Below are 11,326 nucleotides of genomic sequence, written 5' to 3'. Positions count from 1 at the left end.
CAATAAACATTTTTAAAATATTTTAAAAATTGTTGTCAGTCTCATGTCGGAGCTGCTAACTGAATCGACACAGCGAGACTTAAATGTTTCACTTCATAACATTTATTCTCATCAGTGATTCTTGACCGGACAACAACATTCTCATTTCAGATCTGGAAGCGTATTTATTTATCTTGTAATACATCACATGAATTTGGCTGCAGAGAGCTGCATAAGATACTCAGTGGGTTTCCTGACAATCGCTGACAGTTCTACAGTTTGCGTCATTACGTCACTGCTGTAAGACAAGACAAGACTGCAGTGTTCAGATACATCAGATCGGTTCACTGACTGACTGCGCATTTTTAAGCGTTTTTTGTTTAGGCAGCTATGTCTCAGCTCTCTGTGAGCAGGCAGGTTAAGACACCAGTGGAGGACATGAACATTCACAAGCTCATTTGGCTTAAGTCTGTTTCTGTGTGTCCTCTCTGAAGACATACAGGATTTTTCAGTCATCTCTGTGTTCATATTTCATCAGCTAATAAATGTGTGTGTGTGTATATATATATATATATATATATATATATATATATTTACACACACACATACACACACATATATAAACCTTTAACCTTTTGAATGATCAGTTATTTTGAGCAAGATTGTGTTACATATGGTTACATTTCAAGGCAGAAAATCACTTGACTTTGTACAAAAAAACCTAGCAGCGACTCACTGGCAAATTCACTTTCCCTGTTCTGTCTGGCACCTCAACAAATACATTTCAACATGGTCACCCTTTGTTTGTTTGTTTGTTTGTTTCCTATTAGATAACACCTGTTGGACCACACAGTATATTCATGTGTGGACTGTAAAAACAAAGCACAGTGAACCAGGGAAAAAAAAAAAAAAACACACACACGCAATTCCATAGGAATTGATGCTGACACAGCTCACGTGGGAACGGAGCCAGGGTTTTACTGGGCTGCCTGGAAGTCTGAGATTTTCTGCAGAACCTGCTGCACCATGTCCAGGCCTCTGGCCCACGTCAGTGCCTGCTCCACGTAGACATTGAGCGGGGTGCAAAAAGCTTCTTTCCTCAGCTCCGTCAGCTGGCACGCCGCCAACAGGGACGCCGCACACACGAAGACGAAGAGCAGGAGGCGCAGGAGCAAGGAGCACGCCGAACGCTTGGCCTTTGGCACGGAGACTTTTCCCGCCGTTTTATCTGCAGGCAGGAGAGAGATAAACTATCAGACCTTACAATCATCACAGCTAGATTCAAAAACACTCACTGTACAGTAAACTGCATAAAACCATGATGCAATCAAAGTGCTTCTAATGTCAAGACAGACAGGAATAAAAGAGTGACATAATAAAAGTCCCTCTGATATCAAAGTGTAAGCTAAGGTTTTAAGGATTAAAGTGATGTATCTGAAGACACCTAGATTTGCCTAATAATCCTAAATGATCTGAATTATACTGATTCATTGTAGCTGACAGAATAATATTCCCTCATTGACAAAAACTATGCTCAGAATTATTTCTTCCCTTGAACAGATTTCAAGTCAATCTGCATATCTGATGACCGAAACATCATCGTCAGTCAAATCATCACTAAATGTTTGGGTTTTAAACATGGCTGATCGTCAGGTTTCTCAAAGCGGGATCCACGGAAACCAGTTCATACCTTGACTGGGCTTCTCTTTCTTTTTCTTCTCTTCTTTCTTCTTCTTCTGTCGTTCTTGTGCTGCCAGTGCAGCCATCTGTTTGTTATATTCCATCCTTTTCCTCTCTTTCTCTTCCGCTTTTTTTCGTTTCAGCGCCTCTCTCTCCCTGGCCTCCCTCTCTCTCTGTTTCGCCTCCCTTTTCTTTTCCAGTTCTGAAAGGGAGAGCAGAGCAAATGCACACTGACCAAGAAACCTACGGAGACACCATCAGAGTCACGTCTCTCCACAGCTCCGTAGTCGAGCAGTTCCATTCACGACGCCCAATGGCGGCGCTTATTTCTGACATACAGGCCACTCAACCAATCCCATTAAGCCTGTATAATTTTATGTCATTATAAAAATAACTGTAATAGCAGAGAGTCAAATTCTGCAGCCACCTCTCTCTCTGAGGAGTCGACGCTCTCTCTCCTTATCTGCCTCTTCCTGTAGGACCTTCATGTGTTGGAGGACCTGAAAACACACACACACACACACACACACACAGATATTGTACTGGACCCGTGGGGACCTCATGAACACTTCAGTGTCTTATTTTGAGAGTTATTTTTTAATCTCCTCTTCAGCTTCAGATGCTCTAACGTCAACCCTTAATCAAATATCTTATTCATTCATTCCATTTACTCACCCTGGACGCGCACTGTCTGCACTGCTTTTCGTCCAAACAGTCTCCTGCTGCTTTGGCCAGCTCTGGTTCCAGAGGGTTATCCTTCAGGTCTAGCCACTTTAGACTCTACACCAACACAGACATTAAACACCGAGTCAACTCAGAGACACAGGCAAGTGACTTGGAGAACAGGTGACTCTTGACAATGTGCTATGGTAAATCATGTCCGGTTAATTAGAGCAATGGCCTGTCAACGCTGCAGCCAAAATACGTCAACTGAAAAATGACATGCAAAGCAAAGCCAGAGTGAATACTTCATACAAGCATTACCAACTAACTGTAGTTCAAACATTTACAGAAAACCGTCACTCAAAAGTCCTCTGGCTTTTCGCATAAATTTCTCGACATCAGGTGTCTGCGGTGCAGAGCCTGACGTGCTGGTGGACTGACCCTGAGCTGCGAGAAGCTGACGGGAAGTGTCGTCAGTTTGTTGTTGAGAAGATCAAGGTGCTGGAGGTTGCACAGCTGGCCGAGTTCATCTGGGAGACTGGTCAGCTGGTTCTTACTGAGGTCGATTTTGACAAGGTGGGTCAGGCTACAGAATTCCGGCTTCAGAGGTCACGAGGTCAAAACGGGGTAGGGAAGAAAAAGGAAACAAAGACTCAATGCACTGAAATACACAGGCAATCTCACAGCTCCAATTAAAACAAAACAGAACGACAAAGTAACGAGGTACTGTAAACTCTGACAGAACTCTGATCTACTGCTTTAGTGAAAACAGAACAGCGTCGGATTAACTAACGTTGTCAGTAATTAAGAGGGACTTACAGGAAGGGTGACCAGATTATTACAAGAGAGGTCCAAAACCGTCGCTTTTGGGATTGCAGCCTAAAAAAAAAGGGGAGGATTACGGTATATTTTTTTAGAGAATATTTTAACTATTTTAATTCTCAAAGTTACAGCGTCAAACTTTTCATTTAAAAACTTATGCCAATATGAATATGATGAGATCATTCACTAGCAGTGCAACAGTTTTGCTGCTGTTTTGTTATGAAACTTTTAGATCAAATTATTTGGTTAAATTAGCTGATTAAACTATGAAAAGATTAGAAAACATTAACTGGATGAATCACTAAGCATACTATCAAGTCGGCAAGATCAAGGTTTACCCTTAGTTTTGAACAAAAAATAAATAGCGACCACGTACCAGCTCTTTAACGGGGACGTCTGTGAGATTACCTAGACTGAGATCCAATTCATTGCCGTCTAGTTTGTCTCGAAGATTTTCAACTTTTCCTTTACTCATTTTGAAGAGCTGCACAGAGAGAACCGGACAACATTTAGCACTCTAGCTACCGCTACCAGGGAAGGATAGAGTTTGCAAGAGAAAATCTGCACGAATAATGAATTTCTGTGAGTTCAAACCACAACTGATAACAGTTGTACAATCGGAACAACATTTTTGACAGGTGCGTTATTTGCTCGGCTAACTTTAAATTAGCCACATGGGGCACAAGTACCTGTAGACAGTTAAGTTTGCTGAATTCTTTGGCACTCCACTTACCAGTTTAACTGCAGGAAAAAAAATACGTAGATGACAAGCAGACGTGTCTCCTAGAACAAGAGAGAAGCACTAAGAAAAAATAAAATCTGACCAGAAGTTCAGTCACAGTGCTTGAAAATCCACGTCATTCATTGAGGCGAGGCGGTCCAGCTGGCAGGTCTGCTGCATCGTAGGCACACAAGCAAAACGAGTCCACCTATGCGCTTTGTATTTCTTACAGCGCCCTCTTTCTATTGGAGGACATGATAATTTTATTGCGTTTTCTCCCAAACGCAGACAGACAGACACACACACAGAGGGAGGGGGAGGGAGAGAGAGAGAGAGAGAGAGAGAGAGGAACATGGAACATAATACGACTCTTATATCTACATAAAAATAATATATTACATATATTCTACTTTCTTTAATAATATCATGCATTTAGATCAGGGGTAGGCAAACCCAGTCCTGGAGGCCCATGGTCCTGCTGTATTTTTTTTTTTTTGTCAGCTAACTAAATACAGTCTGTGATTGGCTGAAGTTGTTTGCAAGGTGAGATGTTTGCAAGGTGAAAATCAACAGGTAACTAAGAGGTGAAATGAAAACAAAAACCGGCAGGACACTGGCCCTCCTGGACCGGATTTGCCCACCCCTGATTTAGATGGTATTGCTATTGCAATTAGAGAATGATCTATATCAGATAGACAGGGATTGCATATAACAAAAAAAAAAAAAAAAAAAATCAGATTCAGCATCTGATTTACCCTTCTGGCTTTATATTCATGAAGTTTACCTAAGGCAATCTCAACAGCAGTGTTTAAAATAGTTTGTTTTCAGTACTGAGGGATGCTGTTTTAAAAAGAGCCATAATGTTGAGACACATAGCTGTCGACACTTTTGGAAAACATTTTTTTGTTGTTGTTTTTAACACTGTTGAATAAACAAAATAACAGTTCAACAAAGTTACTTAATAAGAAATACACAACCCATTCAGTGGAACACATAGCCACATTTATTGAGGTATACTTCACACTTCAGAAGTTCTAGTCTCGATTAGAAACTCAACAACAACAACAACAACAACAAAACCTCTTCTGTTCCACTGATAGACAGTGTATTAATAATAAGAGACGAGGGAGTTAAGAAACAATTTTTCACACGCAATGCTACAAAGCACGCTGACCATCAAACGTCTGTATTTAAGCCACATGCTTGTTTTAATGTTACACTCTACTCGATGCATTTTGTTTGTTTAACTATTTGAGCGTTTGAGGTCAGATTGTGCGGATTAAACTACTTTGTTTGCTTGTCAATAAAAACATTAGCTTTTTAACAGTTATTGAGTTTGAGTTCCATGTACTTTGTCAATGTTTGATGGCAAGTATACCCTAAATGCGAACCATTCCATTGTCATTCAGTTAAAAGGCACACATCTATAAAGTCCAGAATCCACAAACACTCAAACTAGGCACATATACAGTGTCTACTAATAATTACTCTTAATCTAACAGTAATCACCTAATAAAATACTTAAAAAAACAGATGTCAGGTCTATGAAGTATTCATAAATGGTCAGTTTTTCCATTCTAGAGAGAGGATGAAAAGGAACAGCAGGGCTGAAAGAAGATAGATCACGTAGAAAGCTCTGTCAACGTAGTCAGCCACTTGTGTCCAGTATGGACGTTTTCCAGCCATCGCTGCAGAGCAGGGAGAGAGAGACTGTCTCAGCTTCTGTAATTCCTCCAGGATCAGACAAAGCCACTGTGATTCGGTCACTTTCTCCCGTGTATGCAACTCCACCACAGTCGGAGAACCAGACGGAGAATTCCCCCCTGAGGAAGGGATGAAAACATCACTGGGCGTTCTCTTGTTCTTCTCTGAAACAAAAACATTGTTTGTCACTCTTATCAACACACAAGTGCCCTCCACACTACAGAGCTAGTTGCTTCTTTCGATTTATCAATAGTTTCACTGTTAAAGCCACCGCTGTCAGCTTTACCAGTCAGACTATTACACCAGATGCATTCTGTGCGCGTATGTGAGTTGGTAATACCTGTCTCACAGCTTTGGAGATGAGCAGCCGAAAGACGCTTGGTGCAGGGACTGTCTGACCCTGGTGCACTCTCAGTTATGAACTCTTGCCGTGCCGAATCCATATCCTTCAGGTAATTCACCAGAATCGTCTCCAGGACACTCAGTAGCATTAAAGCAAAGATCACGATCACATAAGTGGCTAAACCAGAGAAAATAGGAAAAGAAACACAAGCGTGAGAAGGCAAATAGCAGCAATAGCTTTTAAAAGTAACAGATACTGTCCTAAAGAATTGGATGTTGTATTGAAGTGAAGTAAGGTTCTTGTAATTAAAGGTCAAAAAACTGTGACCGGGGAATGAGTAAAAACTAATGATGACTTGGACTCAGATATGTGCGTATACTAAGTGTTTCTCATTTTTTGTTCTGGAAAAAAAAAAAAACCTTTATAAGAAGTGGACTGGAAATGCCTGAGTTTCCCGTCATCATTATACTAGGTCGGTAGTTTTCTGTGGTCCAAAGTGTCTTACCTATCAGAGGAGTTTTGTTAGACTTGGACGGGAGAATGTCTCTGAGGATTAGCAAAAGAACGGAGATCGCCAGAAGCAGGGTCATTTTGAAACTCAGTTTATCGCTCCTGCTGTCCATGATGAAAAAGGAAGCGAAGTCTAGTATGAGGAAGAATAAGATGGGCAACTGGAAATTGATGATGTGCAACAAGGGTTTCCTCCGTATTGATACCTACCGAGTGAAAAAACAATCTTGATTAGCACTGTTTAACTGTTGGAAGCGCTTAAACTTTAACTTATTAGCTTTCCTCTCTTTCATGCGTTCTTCATTCATCAGAATTCTTGTACATGCTTCTAACTCCGATTTCAAATTTGGAAACAATCAAATAACAATAATAAAAAAAGGAGAAGAAGATTTTTTGAGCCTGTAACAGTGTACAACAACGGTATGGTATGAGACAATATACTGTACATACACTGAGAGTTTGTTTAATACTGGTGAATTAGCTGTACATTCACTGTAATCCAAATCATTTTGTTTCAGTCTCATTAGAACGAGTACAAGTGTAGAATGAATAGCGACTGCGTGCAGCCAGTCAACGGTGTTTGAGGCGTAAGATGCATTTGCTTGTACCGTGTATTGAACTATGTTCCAGTCACCGTGCTCGTGGAAAGACAGGTTGTGCGTCCGAACGGACATGTTGAGGAATTCCCATTCGCCTTGAGACAGCAGGATTTCCTTTGAGGTGCGTGTCACCTTCGTTGAATTCGAAATTGGCAGGAACCTTAGCTCATTTACTGTGTGACATATTTAATGGAGTCGGGTGTTGAGATATACTACATATGTCACAAATATAATTCAGATTGTTTGATTTGATTTGATACAGTAGCAGTGTTTGCTGCAATATGATTTTTTTTTCACCAAACCAAAGGCCTCTGCTTGATGCAGAAATGTAGCAGACTTCACTCAGTTTAAATAAGCCAATAATTAGCTTTCCATCAATTTAGTGGTCTAATGTCCTAATCAGAACACCATTATTTGAATCTGAAGTAGGATTATAGCAGTTTAAGCGCATCAAACAATCTCTCCTACAGTCTGCTGTTCAAACACATTTTCCACAGTGTTGCATCCCCCCCCCATATTATTATAAACGATTCATGTACAAAAAGTTATTAAAGAACAGGAGGGCTGAAAAAAAGAAAGAAAAAAAAGGACAACCCTATGACAATGAATCTTCAGTAAAACCAATAGATGAGTATATTTAACGATGTCCTACTTGTTCCATCTGCGGATGAATAAGCTACGTGAATAAACAGGGGCGCACACACACACACACAAAACTGTTCAAGTCATTATGTAATGTAAAGCTACTGTTTGGTTCAGAGGGGTCATGACTGCACTGCAGGTGTTCACTGTTTAGACAGTGTGATCGCTCATTCATGGACTACTCGTCAGGAACATTTGGTTTTGGTCAGGGCGTGGCTTTTACACTCACCTGTGTGACAGCAGGAAGAAAAAGAGATATCGCAGCTTTGAGTGTCAAATGGAAACTTGTGGACGTCCATTTTGCAATTGATGATTAATTTGAAGTCTTCATCAAGAGTGACGTTTCCGTCATAGGAAAGAGACAGATATGGGTTGACGTACTCATCGTCTTTTTCCACCCTGAGACAAACGTGTGATTTCATTCAGTCAGATTTGACAAAAACGGACATCTAAGCTAAATAGTCAAACAATGTACACATGTAACAAGCTGTAAAATTATGTGATTCGAATAAAATTAATCATTGTTCCTTTCATGGCACTGTAAACAAACAAATGTTTAACACACAAAGCAAGGACCGTCATCCTTCAGAGAGACCACTTTTTTAACATTCAGGTGGCTTCGTAGTTGTAAACCATGTCTTGGGTTTGTTTACTGGTGGATGTCTCACTCTTTAAAGAAACGAGCTGGGTGGAGATGGATGTACTTATGGAACAGTTTTTAAATGGAACGCTAATCACAACGTCTTCCACACTGGAGAAATCACTTCCTTGTTTTTAACCCTCATGTGATGTCATCATCCAATCACAATGTTCAATTACCAACATACAAAATTAGTCTTATTTATAAACTCTAAACTTACAAAAGACGTAACAGTACATTCTAAAGCTTACATGGTTATTAGATCTGAAAGGGAAACTTCATAAATACAGCTGAAACGACCGTTCGACTGATCGTGAGTTATTGCCGCATGAGAATACGTTAAAGACTCACGACTCAAAAATGTAGAGGTCTGGTATCCAAAGCAGATCTCTGGGCACAGTCACTCTGGTGATGCCACAAAAGTCTTTAGGATCCCAGGATATCAGTTCATTCTTCCAAGTCTAAGTAAAAAAAAACATGAAGAAATTTACATTTCTATAGCCAATTCTTTCCCCAAAAACATTCAATCGTTCAGTTTCAGTTGGGGAAATTGTAAGATTCATTATTATTAATCATTATAGAGGATTTGAAAGGAAAACTATGACAGTAAGGAAACTGTTTAGACCTGAATATTTGAACAATGGACAAATTACTCAGATGCTTCATGACAGTTAGGCTCTGGGTTTACAGTTACTTCAAAATACACCAGTGTCCAGGCAGTACTTTTACTGCAAGTTTCACTGAATTTTCTTGCAAATCACTTTGTCAGTCAGCATATCCAGGCAGCGTCCAGAAAACAGCAAATCAAATCTGTTCATTCTGAGGGCCTGGGAGTACATATGTCTGGCTGCATGGGTCTTACCATGTAGACCAAGACTAATGGCGTGAAGATCTGCGATTTTTCGTTCTGCAAAGAAAAGTAAGTGAATATGTAAACCAGTGATGATACATTAGTGAGCAGAGAGAGAGTGAGAGAGGGAGGGAGAGAGAGAGAGAGAGAGAGAGAGAGAGAGAGAGAGAGAGGCAGAGAGAGAGAGAGAGAGAGAGAGAGAGCATAAGAAGAGAAAAAGATTTTACATATTCCTGAAATGCATACTTGTCATCAGCATGATAAACTTGCAGAAATATATGTCTGCTTGTGTAACTATGAGGATGTTTAAAAAGGCCAAGAATGACAAAGACAGACAGATATCTCCTACGTAACGAGATATGGTTAATGACACAACTGTTATTACAGTAGCTGCCGCAAACATTTCAGACTGATGCTATACCCAATCTGAATCATTCTTTATTGTTACCAAAAGTCATTTTGGAGTTATATCAACATACCACATTTAAAATAGCACAGAGGTGCATGTCCATATTAACCAAAGTGGGTCGTGTCCAGTCGAGTACAGGGCGAATCACTGTGTATCTCTCGTTGTTTCTGGTCAAGTTGAGAAAATTCAGGACATCTTGATAACTGCAAACTCTCTCAGAGAAAACCTCATCTGGAAATATAAAACAGCTATTCAGTCATATCCTACATTCACTGAGAAAGAAAAAAAAAGCCAAAAACAAGTCCTGGTGTTAGACTGAAAATGCAAGAATCACAACACAAAAGTTGTGTCACAAACATGTACATAGTTAACAGGCAAGCAGTTTGAAACGTGCTGAAATAATGGTGTATTCTGGAAGCAACTGGTATTACTTCAGTGATGGAACTCTTCTGTGGAAAAATATACTTTCATTTCTGTGAAATCATGATTGATCAGGGGATGAAATGACACAGAATGAGAAATGAGAAATAAGAAAATTAGTATAAATTGTACGTTGATTTTAAGAAAAGAAAAAAAATGTAAAAATATAAAAAGAGAAGATTTAAAAACATTTTCAGTACACATATTACAAGTACACTGTTTGCACAAGAGATTAGCGCTTGTTCTCCATCTCCTGCTTAGAGAACAATTCTACCGGTTCTCTACGCTTATTGCTCTCTAAGCTAAGTCCTTTGCAGATACTTGTGATCTTTTTACTCAGTTTTGCAAATTTGGATATTGAATTATTAATAGCGAAACTCAAAACCAAAGCTTTTACCTCACATATAAATGAAGACGTATAATTGTTATTATTATTATTATCATCATTATTATTATTATTAAAAAGGAAGAAAAGTATTAGTAGTTTTCGTTCTTGTTTTACTTGTTTTCATTTTTAAGCAATTTTTTCAAACTTGGTATGATTTCAAGTACAGGAGCCCTAAGTGCAGCATAAAAACTAACAAAACTGCGCAATCCAATTCAAATATAATTGTAATTATTTACAGCACTGGAAACATTATTCAGACCTACCTGAGAGAAACAGAAGACAGAGAAGACAGAGCAGAAATGTACCCATAGCTGTGTCTATGTGAGCGGCTTCTCTCTGCTCAGTTTGGTGGTGTTCTGCTCAATGGCACTGCAGCAACCTGTCCACTGGTTCTTCTGTGATGCTGTCAAAGTGAGGGAGAACCCAGGACTGGAACAGGACACACAGGCCAATAGAAATCCACCACAGAGAAGAGACGCGTCACACTCTAGGGTTTTCATCAGGCTTTGCATTGAGCAAATGAAGCTCATTTTTCCTCACCCATGTCAAATCCAGTTTTCCTGGTTAACAGTTAGACAGAGCATGAAATGTTTGGGGCTGAGATTCAATTTACTCTGCCTGTCAGATGGATCATGTTGTCAGAGCAGAGGAGATGGTCTCTCTTTCTCTGACCTGAGGGGATGTAAACTTCATTCGCATAGAGTCAGATGCCAAATGCATTGAAGTTCATATTATGGCCAATATCTGGGAATTGCATTTGCTGCTTTTATGGACGCTGGATAGATTATGGTTCATCTTTCACTAATATTGCTGTTTTCTCCTGAATTTATTGTCAAGAATTTCTAATTCAATAACTGCCGAAACCTGAGAAGTCCTACCTTGACTTGGAGTCCCCTTGACTTGGCCTGTGTGTCCCTACTAAAGAACTGTCGTGGATATGAAACATTGTCATCCAT

General features: G+C 39.7%; 2 protein-coding genes across 2 annotated transcripts; both read right to left on the bottom strand.

Annotated features, from left to right (window-relative positions):
• Nucleotides 1-597: 597 nt before the first annotated feature.
• lrrc59 (leucine rich repeat containing 59) lies at nt 598-3,993 on the bottom strand. Its single transcript, XM_030775312.1, has 8 exons — nt 3,878-3,993; nt 3,521-3,628; nt 3,142-3,201; nt 2,764-2,922; nt 2,335-2,439; nt 2,087-2,159; nt 1,670-1,861; nt 598-1,207 (listed from the first exon to the last, which is right to left on the bottom strand). Exons 2-8 carry the CDS (start codon nt 3,617-3,619, stop codon nt 957-959), a joined length of 939 nt encoding a protein of 312 aa, XP_030631172.1. The 5' UTR covers nt 3,620-3,628; nt 3,878-3,993; the 3' UTR covers nt 598-956.
• A 1,435-nt stretch (nt 3,994-5,428) lies between these two features.
• LOC115812661 (5-hydroxytryptamine receptor 3A) lies at nt 5,429-10,914 on the bottom strand. Its single transcript, XM_030775147.1, has 8 exons — nt 10,911-10,914; nt 9,633-9,793; nt 8,655-8,764; nt 7,893-8,062; nt 7,031-7,194; nt 6,418-6,628; nt 5,910-6,089; nt 5,429-5,733 (listed from the first exon to the last, which is right to left on the bottom strand). The coding sequence occupies exons 1-8, from the start codon at nt 10,912-10,914 to the stop codon at nt 5,429-5,431; spliced, it is 1,305 nt and encodes a 434-aa protein (XP_030631007.1).
• Between the last annotated feature and the right edge of the window lie 412 nt (nt 10,915-11,326).

The sequence above is a fragment of the Chanos chanos genome, chromosome 5 (genome assembly GCF_902362185.1).
Source record: "Chanos chanos chromosome 5, fChaCha1.1, whole genome shotgun sequence".
Classification (NCBI taxonomy): Eukaryota; Metazoa; Chordata; class Actinopteri; order Gonorynchiformes; family Chanidae; genus Chanos; species Chanos chanos.
This window is presented reverse-complemented; position numbering and strand designations above follow the sequence as displayed.